At 51.7% G+C, this 15,452-nt stretch overlaps 1 protein-coding gene across 1 annotated transcript in view; it reads right to left on the bottom strand.

The window, feature by feature from the left end:
- Positions 1-15,452, bottom strand: part of LTBP2 (latent transforming growth factor beta binding protein 2) — an 86,227-nt gene that overhangs the window by 26,170 nt on the left and 44,605 nt on the right. The window contains exons 7-12 of the mRNA XM_087819169.1: positions 15,147-15,433; positions 13,985-14,087; positions 4,507-4,581; positions 2,122-2,244; positions 655-819; positions 202-417 (exon numbers count right to left, since the gene is read on the bottom strand). Of these exons, the coding sequence (XP_087675295.1) occupies positions 202-417; positions 655-819; positions 2,122-2,244; positions 4,507-4,581; positions 13,985-14,087; positions 15,147-15,433 (969 nt within the window). The remainder of the gene's footprint in view (positions 1-201; positions 418-654; positions 820-2,121; positions 2,245-4,506; positions 4,582-13,984; positions 14,088-15,146; positions 15,434-15,452) is intronic.

Here is a 15,452-nt window from a genome sequence, read left to right as displayed (position 1 = left end):
AGAGGAAGGGGGCGAGGCCTTCCCGTCATGCCAGGCCAGGGGAGCAGGTTCCCAGGGCTGGGTGCTGCTCCTCCAAACTTCCTTTTCTAAGGCTCCAGAGATGGATGCCATGAACCCAGGATAAACTCCCGGTGGCTGTCCAAGGAGTTGTAACCCAAGGGGAAAGGGGAACCCCTCAGGCATCTCCCCCAGCCCAGATACCCTTGTCAGGAGTGGTCCCGGCCTCCAGCCAGGTGCTGGTGGCCGCCCGGAGTGGCTGCCTCTCCGCTGGCCTGGGCAGAGTCCCACTGCTCTTCTGCCCTTGCTCCCTTGAGGGCCTGGCCAGTTCCTCCTCCTCGGCTTTCCTCATAGTCAGGCGGATGTCTGAGCTTGAGTAGGTGTAGCCATGGCCAGCAGGGCAGATCTCCCTGAAGGCCTCTGCAAGGTCAATGGTCAGAGGCATGCTGAGAGATGCTGTTCCTGCAGGAACCCAGGGACCTCCCTCCCCTCCCTTTGAGGGACAAGGCTGCTGCAGCAACATGGAGGGAGGGACTCCAGGCTGGGTTAAGGAGCTGAGCAGGAAGGAAGACTAGGGCTTTCTGGCTTGAGGTTAGGTCTAGGAGGGGGAAAATGGCCACAGGCTTGGAAGAAGCTGAGAGGGGGACCGAGGGTTACCTGTGCCAGGCAGGGGGCATTTCTCACACTTGCTGCCCCATGCTTTGCCCACTCGGCTGCAGCAGCATATTTGCTTGGTGATCCTCTGGGTCAGAGGCAGGGTGCAGGTGCTGGGCCCCAGTGACCGGTAGCATAGCCCCTGATGCATGGACACAGCCTTGTCCGCTGCAACAGACATAGGTAGGAATGGGCAGGTGGCCAGGGAGAGGGCAGAGGATGGCACAGTGGCTGGTCGCGTGCACTCGGATTGGCCTAGCCTGCGTCGCAGGCTGGGAGTTTGGGGCCCTGAAAATGCTCATGAGAATGTAAGGAGGAAGAACGGTAGTGGAATGCTTCAGCACCTCCTCATGTTACCTGTTTGAGGGGACCCTGGCTCCCACCCACATGGAGAAGCTGAGAGCAGGAAGTGGGGATGCACCTGCTTGTTTCTGGGTGCTGAGTTAAAAGTGTTTACCAAAGCCCAACATGGGCCTGGGGTTGAATGGGGAGCAGTGTGCTCTGAGGGCCACGGTGTCCGTGGGGAGATGAGACAAGGTGAGAACCAAAGGCCCGAGGGGGAGCTTTCAGGACCGGGACCCTGTCATCTTTGTCCCCCCTTCACATGGGTGTTCCCTCTGGGTGGCGCTGGAGTCATGTTCATTCCATGGTCTTCTTGGTCCCAGTGCCTGAGGGTTTGCAGGCTGAGTGCTTAGCCAGCCACAGGGAGCTCTGTTGAGCAGGGTGGCCGTCCTGATCCGGGCTGTTACTTGGCAGAGGCCAGTCAGCACTGGTTTTATTCAGCTCTGGTCAAGCCTCCCTGCCCCAGGAAAGCCCCGTCTGGACTGTGGCGTCAGTCTGCCATCTGAAGGGGTTGCCAGCCTGGGCCTCTCTCCGTGGGAAACCACAGAGGTCACTGGAAACAGCTGCCAGGCTGTACGCGCACGCACACACGGACATGATGCCAATACCACTCGTGACACGTATGTGTTTACGGATGCAGAAACACATTCAGAACCACAGAGGACCACAGGATTGTGGAAAGGCCTGGGGCTGGGCAGCAGTGGCATTCATGATACAGGCCCTATCAGGAAGATCTGCAGCTGAGTGACAGGGCTGCTCCATGCAGGAGCTGGAAAAGGCAGCCACCGCTCAGCCAGGTGTTAGGGCAGAGGCACACACATCCCCCCAAAGTAAATGCGGCCACAGATGGGGCAGAAATGATTAGAGAAAAACAGGAGTAGAAAATCCCAAACCGCCAAGTCCCAAAAGAAATGCCTAAAGCCCAAAGTGAAGTAGCAGCTGTCTGTGTGTCAGCGGGACGGGGCAGATCCTTTTTTGTACGCTGGGCCCAATTCTAGGTTGAGTAGCAGCCACTGGGCCCTGGGATGGGGCCTGGGGGAAATTTCTGCTCTGGGCCTGGCCCGTGGACCCTGAGGGTCCCATCTTGCCTCCCAGTGTACCCCAACCCTGCTCCCCACCAGCACTTACACACACAGCGGCTCCTTGACGGATCCAGCATGAGGCCAGGTCTGCAGGTGCACAGGTAGCTGCCCCTGGTGTTCACACACTCCGAGTCCTTGCACAGGCCCAGGGTCAAGCACTCGTTGATATCTGCAGGGTTGGAGAGGACCATGCACCCACCCTACTGAGGCCTGATGGAGGGGAAAGGCTGGGGGAGAGATCTTCAAATGCTTTCTCCAAATAAAGGGACAACAGTAAGAGAGCTGCCATTTATTAAGTTGATCTCGCTCTCTGTGCCTCAATTTCCCCATCTTTAAAATGGGGATAATAAGAGTAACTACCAGATAGCCTTGAATAGGAAGATAAAACAAGATAAAAATGGCAAATCACTGGGTGCTGTAACTGGTAATAATGATCATAATATTAAGAGCTAGTGTTTACCGAGTGCCTATAACATGCTAGGCGCTTTACACGTGGGACCTCATTTAATTTTCACAATTTTATCAAATAGGTCCACATGTCCTTATTTTACAGGTGGGGGAGCTGAGGCTCCAGGAGTAACTTGCTCAAAGCCACTCAGCTAGTAAGTGACATGCTGGGACACAAACAGGGGAAGCAGATAAGGGGACAGCTGGGGTTGGAGGGTGGAGAACGGGACTCCCAATCAGCTTTCCTTAAGAGACCCAGAAGCATCTCCGCAGGACCCAAGTCTGGGGGACATGTGCGCAGGGAGCTGCAGGATGGAGGTGCCCAACCAGGAGGAGGAGGCAGGTGCTGTGTAATTGTTTAGGTGTCTGTCTTCACCTGGGGCAGCAGCCGTGTCTTAGCCATCCCTGTGTATTAGCACCTGGCACAATGTATGCAGCTCAGAGCAACACCCCAAAATTTCCCTGTGGGAGTAGGAGAGAAGGATGGGGAGAGAGGGGAGGTGGCACACGGGACGCAGAGTTGGGTGGGGCCCTTCGCAGACATGGAGACCACCACCATAGACACGGGGCATCCTGTATCCCGGGGGCTCAGTGGATGGACGGCAGAGCTCGTTTGAGATTCTGGAAATAACTTTAATCTTCCAGGCTGGGAAACCTGCCAGGAGGGGCCACTGGAGACAGTTTAGATATGAACAGCCTTACCGCACCCTCCAAGGGCAAGACTACAGACACCTCTCTGCACCCACTGTGCACTAGGCCCTCAGCCCACTGGCTGTGCGGGAGGTGGACCCTAGGCCGGGCTGCGCCAGGAGTCTGCCCTTTTGCCTGGTTCAAGCACTTTTCTTAATCCACAGGCCAGAAATCCCTTGTGGGGCCTGGCACCTCACAGGCAGACAGCTCAGCCACCCCAGGGTCTCCTCAGACTCCACTCCCCTGAAGAAGCCTCCAGGGGGAAGGCACCCAGGAGGCCATCTGGGCCAAGCCCTTGTCTCTAACCCAGCTTCACCTGAAGTAGCCATACGGACAGAACTACATCCGGCTCTCAAAGCTTCCCAAAGGGGAAACTGCCTTAGTTCCTCACTGACGCCCATCAGCCCCAGAATCCTCTCACAGGCCGAAAGGCCCCACTCCTATCAAACCTATTGCCAGGCCATGGCCGACAGGGGCTCTTCACTCAGAGCCTGAGCTGCCGAGTGGCAGCAGCTGCCTCCCTCAGGGGAGCCTTCTGGACCCCTCAGTAATCCTGGTCCCACTGCCCACCCCTACTGGAATTCCCTGCAGTGACAAAGCCATAGCTGAGCCCTACCTCTCACCCTTCTGTCCCAAGGTGCCCCTGGACCTTAACCCCCTGGAGGCCCTGGGGTGGCTGAGCTACTTTCTAATGCAGAGCACTCTGGGCCTCATCTGGCCTTACAGAGCCTGTCAACCAGGCCAGCAAGGCTGGGTTTATGCTTTGTGGTCCCCCTCTCCTCCCCCTGTGCCCTCTCCTTCCCCTGTCCTGGCCATGGATTGAGGCAGAAATAGCTGAAGGTGCTTTGCTGGGGAAAGTCCACAGATGTCTCCACTAACTCAGGCTGATTTGATCTTCCAACTGGAGTCAAAAACTCTCCCATCCAGAGAGCTCAGTCTAGGAGGTGAGTGGCTGTGCGGGAAGTGAGGTGCCACCTTCAGACATGGAGTCATACATTCCTAGAGAGGCATCTGGCCCAGGTCCAGGAGGGGGTGGGTGGAGAAGGGGAGGAGGAGATGGGCTCAGCTGCAGGTCCTTTCTCAGCTCACTCTATCACTATCCCCTGACTTCCTCAGGCCTCTGGAACCAGAACCAGCAACGCCCAGAGCTCCCCCAAGCTGGGGCTTAGAGGTGCCCAGTGGAGACCATACAGGCAGTGTCCACTGACGAAGCAGGGTGGGTGGGGTGTCCCTGCATCATCAGGCCTCTGTCATTTCCCATCCCCAGCTGAGCCGTGGCCCTGGTCATCCTTACCTTGGCAATGAGTGAGGTTTAGTCTCTTGTACCCCTGGGGACACTCCAGGTGGCCATTTTCAATCACTGGGGAGGCTGAGGAGTGAAGATACAGACAGGTCTCAATGAAGGCCCTTGGGCTCCTCTGTCATCCATGCTGCAAAGTTGGATGCAGTCTGAATTTCCCACCCACTGCAGCTGTGGGGCCCATCTCCCCAAGCCATCACCTTGGGCAGCTGTACCTCCTTGGCTCCCACCAGGCTACTCTCAGTCCACCTTGCTCTTAATAAAAATGATACTAAATAACTAGTACATATCTTGTATATAATTATATATAGCATATACAGTATATAGCATATAGTAAATATTTTGTATATATTGTATACAGTATATAGAATTGTATGTCGTATATATGTATCGATGTAATACAATATCACATATGATTAAACATGTTTTATTACGTATTTTTACCTTTTTTTTGGAAGTAATTATAGATTTGCAGGAAATTGTAAAAAATACTACCTGAGTATCCATCACCCAGTTTCTCCTACATAACTACAGTTGTTTTACTGGTTTTTAAACATCTGGATAGAACAATTCACACCCTGGCTAAGTTCAGTCTATTTTGATACTTGGTTTTAATGCTGCCATAGCTGACAAAGCATCCTAGATCAAGAGGGAAGAAAACTCATCAGTGTCTGTGCTTATAAAACCGTGACATTTATTTTTCACTCACATTTACCAACCATGTGATGCTGCTGAAATCTGGCTAGTAAATTTCCATCTTCCCGTGAGGAGGTCAGGTCAGTTAATTGTTCTTACAAATTAAATTCTAAGTTAGAAAATTCCAGCTTTCAAGTTTTTCAAGTGTACAAATGGATATGGTTTATAGCACCCCATAATGAGGAAATAATTCTCAGTGTTTTGGTGTTGATACATCTCCTGCCTAGATTTCACAACATTCCCCTTTACTTTATAGGGAAATGAAAAACCCATGTTAAATAAAAACATGGAAAAGTCTCCACTACTTTGGAGGGACAGACTAGTCTGTCGACCTTGTTGAAAAGCTCTAGCAGGTAGCCACTGACAGCCACCTGTCGTCACAGAAAAAAAGCAACAAATATGGAACACCCACCTTTTTTGGTTTTTAACAAAGAATAGCTCATCTTTAAGTCTGGCAATTCCTCTGCCAAGAAAGACATAGCCAGCAATTCTCAAAGGGCTCAAGGAATTTTCACAGACAATATTCCAACACAAAGTTCCATAAAGATACCATCATACTTTAAAGGTCTTGTTTTGTAAAGTTAACTGCGCGATGACTTCCGGGGACAATTTGTCATCTGGCTTTGACTCCTTTGCGGCAATAGCTGGCCCATGAAGTCTGCTGTGAAGGAATTTTACATCCAATGCTCTCCTCGCCGTTCCCTTACCAGTCATAGCTTCAGCGGATATACTTCCAGGGTTGTTTAGTAAAGTTTATTTTCATTCAAGAAGTCATTGGCTGTCGAGAATATATGTCCTCCGGTTCATCCTTTCTTTAACGACTTACAAAAAGATAGTCCTTGCCTTGGCCGGGGCCTCAGTTGGTTGGAGCATCAGTCAGTGCACCAAAAGGTCGCAGGTTTGCTCCTCCTTGGGGGCACTACGTCGGGGCGCTGCAGGAGGCAACCGGTCCATGTCTCTCTCTCACATAGATGTTTCTCTCTCTTTCTCTCTAAAAAATCAGTAGACGTATCCTCGGGTGAGGATTTTTTTAAAAAAAGATAGTTTTTCATATATTTTATTGTTGAAATAGATTCTTGCAAATACCAAGAGACTTGGACAGCCAGGTTTGAGTGTCTCGGTATTGGTAAATGGTTTTTTAATCCTGACAGCTTTGACTCTGTCATTAGCTGCTATGTCTGGGCACATTATATACCCAAGGCAGGGTTTGTTAGTAAAGATGACAGACGTAAACTATAGTTCACATGGCCTTCTTGATCATTGCATCCTGGGTTCCATTTTGGGTCACATCTGAGAGGTCAGCATTGTTTTACCTTGGGATGTGGCTTGATTACATGTTAGAGGAGACGCGTCAGCTTTGCATCTTTTCATGATTACTTGCGATTATGTTATTGGTGTTATTTTGAATCCTGTTTCTTTGCAGGGATTTTTGAGCTGCTTCTCCACTTGGTGAGGGTTGCTGGTTAAAATGAGACAACATAATTGAAAAATCCCGTAAACCACGCACTGTTGTACATTGTGTGTTGTGAAACACCAAACAACCACGAGAGGCACCACCTCTCCTGGGAACTCCACTCTTCCCTGACACTTTGCGTGCCAAAAGTGATAGGTGACAGTCTGATATACAGACCAAGTGAGGACATAATTAGAAAAGCTTAATTTTTAAGATTAAAAGGATGTGCATATAAGTTGTAATATTTGTTCCTCCCGTGGAAGGTCTTGCTCGGGGTTTGCATGGTGTTCCACCGCGGGGACTGGGCTCCGGCTGAAAGCGCTTGAGCTGTGTGATTCATAGTGAGGGGGGAAGGCAGGTATCACATGCCTGGCACCCACCCAGGCACGTCTCTCAGGTGCTCACAACACGTCCAGGTCTTCCTGCGTCACAGCACTTAACATGACAGGCTGTTTGCTTGTCTCTCTGCCCCGATAAAGCATAATCTCCGTGAGGACAAGGACCTTGTCTTCTTCGTTGTTGCTATGTCTCTAGAGCCAAGCATAGTGTGTGGAACAGCAGTGCAGACACTCAATCAAAATGGAACGAATACTAATAGCAGACACTAAAACAGCACTCACTGCGGGCCAGCTATTATGAAGGCTTTACATATATTAACTTATGTAATCCTCATAACAGCCCTCGGAGGCACTTAATGTTATTATCCCCATTTTACAGATGAGCAAACTGAGGCACAGAGGGGTTAGGAAACATGCCCAAGCAGGTGGGTTAGAACTGGGATTATGATCTCAGGCATCTGCCTCCAGAGGATAGATTCTGAACCATTCCTCTCTACTGCCTCCAAATAAATAAATGACTGAATTCATGGCAAGTCTTAGGAGGTGTTTAGGCTGAGAATCCTAGGGTCTGGGGGTCACGGGAAAACACCTGCCAGCAGGAAGCGTATCACCCTTTCTGGGAACATTCCCTCTCCCCTGTCTCCCCCCCCCCCCTTTTTTTTTTACAAGGGATCAGGAGAGTGAATGGGAAATAAAGAAAAAGACAAGGATACCCAGGAGGAGGTCAGAAGAACTAATTAGATGCTGGGTAAATGCTCCACAATGTATCTAACCGACGCCATGCAGAATCGATAAAGGAAATGGTGACGAACCTATGCCACCCTCATGGCCTCTCAGCTCAAGGGTCAGAGAACAGAGAGAGAAGGAGGTGTGAGATCTAGAGAGAGTGCCTGCTGACCCGTGATTTCCACAGACACTTAGAGGCTACAGGCGACCTTGCAGGTGGGACTCTTAGACCCAAGGAAGCCAACGCAGCTCCTGAGGGCTCAGCTGGGGTCAACCTGAACTCCAAGGAGTCTGAACATCACAAAATGCCTGGGGAGCATGTAGGGCAGACATGTATAAGGAAACCTGGGCCACGGGGGCCTGCAACTCAGGTCTTCTGGCCTCTGACCTGGGCCCTGTCTATTCGCTGCACCTCTGCCTGGGCACATACCGGGAAGCAAGCAGAGGCCCCCTGGCTGCAGCGTGCTCCTGCCTGTGAATTCTCCTCCTTGGCTTTCTTCCCCCAGGAAGTCCTCAACAAGAGCAAACCAATTGCTGGAGATGGTTTTGGCCCGGACCCCATGACAGAGTTCGGGCAGGAGGTGGGAATGTAAGTCTGGCCACAGGGCTATTTAAAAGCCATGCCGATCTCAGCCTGCGATGACAGATGGCTGCAGCAGGGAGATGTGAAGGGACCCATCACACACCTCTCTGCGCAGAGAACACACACACACACACACACACACACACACACACACACACACACACTAGCAGAACCCCCGACTTGCAAACCTCAGGCAGGTAAGCTGGAGAGAAACTCCTATTCCCCAGAGCAGGTGAAAGAGTGTGGGAGCTGGGGCAGCCAGACCTGCATCAATTTCTGGCTCCAGTCCAAAGAGCCGTGTGTCCTGGGGCACATTGCTTAACCTCTTTCGGTCTTAATTTTTTCATCTGTAGAAGTCGGGGCAGAAACTCAGTTCGTGGGTTGTTGTAAGGATTAACTTGACCGAAACAATCAATGGCAGATTGAAGCTAGCACGATGCCTGCCACAGACTGTAGGCGCTCCCCAAGGATTCCTTCTTTCTTCCTTCCTTCCTTCCCTCCCTCCCTCCCTCCCTCCCTCCCTCCCTCCCTCCCTCCCTCTCTCCCTCCCTCCCTCTCTCCCTCTCTTCCTTCCTTCCCTCCTTCCACACAATCTCAGTGTTGCCCCTCACTGGCTGGAGAGACTTGGGCAAGTTACTCAACCTCTCTGAGCCTCAGTTTTCTTATCAGTAAAATGGGTTGAAAATTCCTTCCTGGAGGGTGAGGGGTTATTGTGAATGCTGAACAGGCATGTAAAACTCTGAGTACGATGCTTGTCACATGTTGGTAATTATCATAATGTTTATTATTCCAGATTTTCCTTTTTGATGAAATCCTAAGGGATCCTCCCAATAATTGTAGAAGTTCTGCCCAAAGATTGGCTCTGACTGCTTCCTCAGGGGGGCACTAGAGCCAAAGTGGGCGTCTTAGTCACCACAAACAATGAGGTGGAGAGAGGTCTGGTCAGACCCCTGGCTCAGACAGGTGCCACCCTGCCACCCTACCCCCATCCCTTCATGGAGCTCTCCAGGCCAGAGATGCCACGTGTCAGGGACACCCCCGCGAGTATAGGGAGGGTGTTAACATGAGCCCTGGCACAGTTCCCAGGATGCTTCGAGTCCCTTGGAAGAAGCTCTCAGAACATCCCCAAGCCAAAGAAACAGTTTTTTTCAGCCCAACAACTGAAATTCTGAAAATCCCATTTTTTTAAGGGTAGGATCCAAAGTCCCAGAGGGGAGAAATCCCACCCCAGCACAGCTGTTCCGCAAGCTGGGTCCTCTAGCTCAGCAAATGCCAGGGGCACAAGAAGCCAGTTAGAGAGCGTTTAGAAGCAGAGGTCTGGGGTTGTGTAGAACTGGGGTTTCAGGCCCAGTTTCCTCATCTATAAAAGGAAGACAGTAACACCTGAAATTCCTAGATATTGTTAGGATACAATGAAATGAGGAAGCACTTAGCATGGGGCCTGGCACTTATGAGATGCTCTGAATAACAACGGCAGTGATGATAATGACCTTGCTGCTGTGGCCCCAGGTTTCTCTACTCCAACCTGGCCTCATGCCCAAATCACCCTCACATCCACCCTCCACAGGGGTGGCAGCACAGACTGTGCCTGTCATACTCCTCATGGGCAAGGGCCCTGACAAAACCAGGCCAAACCCAAGCTTTCTTTATATTGAGTGTTTCACATAAATTTTCAGATGTATATATAAACCTCCATTCCCTCCACAATCAGTTTCCTTCCCAACCCCCTTCTAGGAACTTTCTACTGAGGTAGGCACACTTCGCGCGTCAGGGAGCTCAGTACTTCTGGGCACGCCCCATTATATTGCTGGGCAGTTGCAGTTTTTAAAAAAATTCAATCTCAGCGTGGCTGCTTCTTTATACGCTTAGTTATAGGAGTTCCTTTCAGCTAGTCTTCAGGTGGTTCTCCAGGGTGACTGGTCTATAATGTAGTGTAATTTTGATGTGGTCGTGGGAGGAGGCGAGCACAGCATTTACCTGCTCCGCCGTTTGGGCCCAGTGACAGTTTTTAATAAGCTGTTGCTTGCACTCAGTTTCGAGTTGAGCTCTGCTTACTAGAAACATCCACTCTTCGGCTTTCGCCCTCCTGAACCACGTGGAACAAGCCTACTCACTCCACTATTCTGTCAGTGCATCTCGGTTAACTCTTAGGCCTGGGCTGCCGGCTGCTACCCAGACTGTCTATTCAACTCCAATCTTCTTGAGGGACGTGGTGCTTCACACCCACATAACTCATGAAACACAATCCTCGGGGGAATCCTCCTGCCTGTGAAATTATGGTTTGGGGTCCTGCATTTTGCTGTCTCCAGACAGGCCCAGGCCTCCCCAGAATAATTGGGGAGATCTTCGCTAGGAATCAGACGCGTTGTGGTGTTTGAACCCTAGCTCCACTTGTCCTAACTGTGCGACCTTGGACAAGTTCCTCAGCCTTCTCTGAACTTCATTTTCCTCATCTGTCAAGTGGGAATAAAGAGCCTTAGCTTGTAGGTGGTTGTAACAATTCAATGAGATCGTGCAGGTGGCGAGCCCAGCATAGTGGAAAAGTTCAGTAACTGGTGGCTATTGTTGTTTTAAGAGGGAAAGCTGCCAAATTCTTTGAAGGGGCAGAGCAAGAATCAGTTCTCCCTGGAGATACAGGGAGGGGCCGGGTTCTGAGGTGAACTCATCCCATGCCAAGCAGATGGAAAGACGATCTCGTGGCACACAGCTGGAGCCCACCAATGCAAAACTCCAGCTGTGGGCCAGCCCTGCTGCCCCAGCAAAGGGGCCTCGGGTGGACACAGCCAGTGCCAAGACAGATGGGGCAGCGGCCAACTTTCCAGCCAACCCAGATGTCTGTCCTTCTCAGATGAAATCTCAAAAATGTGGCTTTAATCAAAGTGGCTTTTGAGAGCCAGGTGCCCTGCAGACTCTGGCGGGGGACTTCGGAAGTTCTGAGTGGGGACCTTCGATAACTCCCACGGGGTCAGGAAGGTCAGCTGCATCTGTCACCCAGCGAAGGGAGAAGGGTGACCATAGGCTAGCCTGGATCGATCCATGGAGCCATCTCCCCAAGAAAGTAGGCACGGGAATTTTTCTGGAAGAAAGGGGATTTGTCCGTGCCATGTAACAGGCTTCAAGATAGTCCCTTTTCCATGTCAGAAATAGCAGCATTCTGCAGGGGCCTTCATCGAGAGTCCAGCCCCAAGCCTCAGAGGCCAGGTGATTTAGGGGAAGCCATGAAGTCACAGAGCTTCCTGGCTGCTGGCTGCACTACTCCCCTCACCCCTGATTCTGCTAGACCACCTCACTGGGGATGACAAAGTCCTTCCCTGAGACGCAAAGCCTCATTGTATCAGAGAAATAGAGGCTCAGAGGGGCAAAGCCACCAGGGTTGAGAATGTTCTAGAACCCAGAAGTTTTGCCCACTATTCCCAATTTCCCTCTAGCAGCTGGCCTGTCTTCTGCTCACTCTTGCACAGTAGCTTGCTTGTCATGCCTCCTTAAAGAAACATCCCCCCCAGCCCCAGGCTTGCGCATGGAGCTAGGTGTGTGGCGCCCTGTCAACACAAACAAGGCTCCCGGCTCCTGCCCTTCCCTATACAATGCCCAGTTGCACTTCAATGTGTTTTAAATGCTTATGTTGCCCTGTCTTTGTTATTACGCTCTTTGGTGTGTTAGAATGCTTGCCATTCCAGGGTCTGCACCCTGGTGCCCAGCTTGCTGAGTGTGCTGAATATAGCAGGGAGGGGGCGGAGGGGGGGGGGAGCTGGTGGCATATGATACCAGGGACGGGGGCGGGGGGGGGGGCTCAGCCTTGGGTGTGCTGTGCTCCAGGAAATGTTGTTCACTCTCTTGATCTCACCTGCATATGTAATTTCCTTGGCTTCTTAAGCAATTCCCCATCTCTTTGACTGGCTTACTCTGATAAATCTTCACACCACCTCCTCTAAGAAGCTTTCCCTGATTCACTAGTTGGAGCTAGGATTTCCTACCTGCAGTGTACAGATGTGCAGGTTGTGCATGGCACAAAAGCACCACATTAAGGGGATCATTGGCATCCTGGATAGTATATTTATAAAGGCTGTTTTGAACAAATGGAAGGGGGACCTTTCTCTAATTTGCACAAAGGTGCTGTAGAACTTATCAGTGTCCCTGGTTCTGCTGTCTGTTCCCACTGCTTTTGGCACTGTCTAGTCACTGCACTCTTTCTCTTTTACTGATTCCCATTATATGTCTGTGCCTCTTTTCCCCACCAGACTGTAGGCTTGGAGACAAGAAGCACTATTTCTACCAAATTCTCCACTCTGGCCAGGGCCTGCACACTAAGGGTATTTTAAACTTGCTTCATCAATGTAGCTGTTGACTGAGTGGAATGTGGGGTATGGAAGTCTCCAGGGTCAGCTGGACCAGGAGGAAGGAAAAACAAGGGGAAAAAAGAAAAGCGGCAAAAAAATCTCTGGCCTGCAGGGGGAGATGCTGAGCAGTCTGACCACACTCCTAGTGGGCCCGTGGGTCCATTCCCTTTTCCCTTTTTGGAGAGATCTTTCTAATAATAATATTAACAGCTACCATTTATGGACCTGACACTAAGCACATGCATCATCTCATTTACTCTCCACAGCAGCCCTAGGAGGCTGGCACTGTTACCCTCTGCATTTTCTAGATCAGAGGCCCAGAAGAGAGAGGTCAGCAGGCAGAGCTGGGACTGATACCAGCTATGTGCTGGGTGTTTAAGCCTGGGAGCTTAAAACAACCTTTTGCTGCTTCACCAAAAATTCTATTACACTGTGAAACCGTCCACACTTATTTTTAGTTAGGAAAATACAGTCACTGCTCCAAAGCCTGGTCTGAAGTTAAGAACAGCCCTGCCCCTCCCACCTTTGGGCTCCAGCCCAGGCCCCCCACCAAGCCAACTCACTAAGTTGATTGCTGACAGGCCAAAGAAATACATGGCAGGACGGAGCCCAGGAGTGAGGCCTGGAAGGGAAGACAGGCCAGGCGGGCAGAGCCATACTCAAGGCACAGGCACCTTGTCTCAGCCTCCCGACTGCAAGATCAATGCCTATGAGAGCAGTGTTTTGCTCACCCCTGAATTCTCAGTGCTTGGCATGCACGAGGCACCTGGCAAGTATTTGCTGAGTGAGTGAATGAACGAATAAATGAATAAATACATGTTAGGTTTTCCCACTATCCAAAAGAGGGCAGGGAACTGCATTTCCCATACCCAAGGCTGAGGACATTCTGGGACAGACACCTAATCCTGATTCAAAGACTGGAGGCAGAAAACAGGAGGCAAGGAGGAGGTCTGGAGCCACTCCAGGGAGAGAATGAGGGAAATACTAAATCACCAAGTCTGCAGGGGCCATATGGAAGGGGGTACAGGGGTAGAAGAGGGCCCAGTATGGGATGGGATCCCTAAAATCTGAGCAGGAATACTGGCAAGATGGAACCTCTTCAGGCATCAGATGGAGCAGGTAGGCCAGGCTGCCCTGAAAGAGGGTCTGAGCCATCAGGAGCCTCAGCCACCAGCCAGAGGCACCCTCGAAGCAGATCTGGAAAAGCTGCCCAGTTTATCAGCAAGTTCTACCTGCTTGGCCTCTGAGACCCTGGTAGGAGATGGGTCAGGGGTGAAACAGAGGTGAGGCCCCAGGATAGCTTGCCATACAACCCTGGATCCTGGCACCTAGCACTCACCTGGTCTGGGCGGGCATGGGGCACACAAGGTCACCCCCCAGAAGGCCCCCACACTCCCACAGCAGTCCTCTTGGGTAGTGAGCTCCAGCAGGGGGTTGGCACACTGGAAAAAAGGCCATGGACATGTGTCACCACTTCTTCTCTCCCCTGCTGTGCACAGAGATGTCCCAGAAAAGCCTGAGACAAGGGCTCCCTTCCCCCCACACCTCGCCAAAGGATACCCACACCCAATGGAGGGTAGGAAAGAATCAGCTGATGTCCCAGAAGAAAGCAAAGAAACCTATAGTCCACTCAACCAGACCCTAAATTTGAGGGGTGGGGACATTCCCCAGGCAAGATAAGATCTCTGTGCAGGTCTGCAAACTGCCTCCTTCCATGTCACAGCCCATAGATAGAGGATCCCAAAGGATGTGCTTTTCCTCTGTTAAGCTCCAGGGTCACCCACAGTGCCAGCCTTCCTCATGGGCATGGCCCAGGCTCAGGGACACCACAAGCTGGCAGGCCAAGGAGGGTCTGGGAATTCAGGGTCTCTATCCCCTGGCTACTTTCACCTCCTCCAGTTTCCTAACCTCAAGAGCAATTTCTGGGAACAACCAACTGCAACCCCTAGAAAAATCATCCTGAGTCTGGCTTAGCCCCCATTCTTAGGTGCCTGGACTCAGAAAAGCTCACCTGATTTTTCATCACTGACTGTTGCTTCCAGAGGGGGATGGAGTGTCTCTTATCAGTGCACCCCCAAGGCTCTGGGGTTTAACCTGCATTTGCTAATTCCACATCTCTGTGACTCCAATCTCAACTGAATGCCAAACTCTTTCTTGCCAGATTTAATAGCCCCACTGTCCATGCACCAGGACATCCTAGACTCAGCTCGGAGAGAGCCCAGGATTTACTGGGGCGCAGGGATACAGGGGACCCTCCAGAGGGGGAATCTCTTGGGCCCCGTTCTGCTTGCACTGATAGGTACCTAGCGGAGCCCAGGTAGGAGGCCCAGCCTGTCTGCATGCAGGCAATTTTATGCCCTGAGTTTTCTCATCTGGGGGATGGGAGACTCTGCTGACACTCACATTCCATAAGAACAAGGAAGAGAGAGAGGAGGGGGCAGAGTGGGGAGGTATCACTGTTCTGGAAGTTTCCAGGGCTGAGATAGGAGCTACTTTCTCACCTGGCCATTCACACCGCTCAGGTAGCACCGACCCAGCAGCCCCTGAGGCCTGGGTGCCGCTGGGGGCAGTAGCCGAGGGGCCTCTCCAGACCGAGTGGGGATGCTGTTGCTGTCCCAGTGGCTGTGGCCGGGGCTGGCAGGGAGCCGGGGCGAGGGTCTGGTCTCCACGCTGTTCTCCTCTGGGGTTTCCTCGGCCTCGCCCCGCACCCGAGCCACCTGGTGGACCTGCACGGAGGCCTCGGGCGGGTGGTGAATGTGCACCTTCACCAAGGAGGGGTTCACAGAGGCTGGGCACAGGGGCTGGGA

Source organism: Miniopterus natalensis, chromosome 1 (assembly GCF_054644295.1).
Source record: "Miniopterus natalensis isolate mMinNat1 chromosome 1, mMinNat1.hap1, whole genome shotgun sequence".
Taxonomy (NCBI): domain Eukaryota; kingdom Metazoa; phylum Chordata; class Mammalia; order Chiroptera; family Miniopteridae; genus Miniopterus; species Miniopterus natalensis.
Note: the sequence above shows the minus strand (reverse complement) of the source record. Positions and strands in the feature narration are given on the sequence as shown.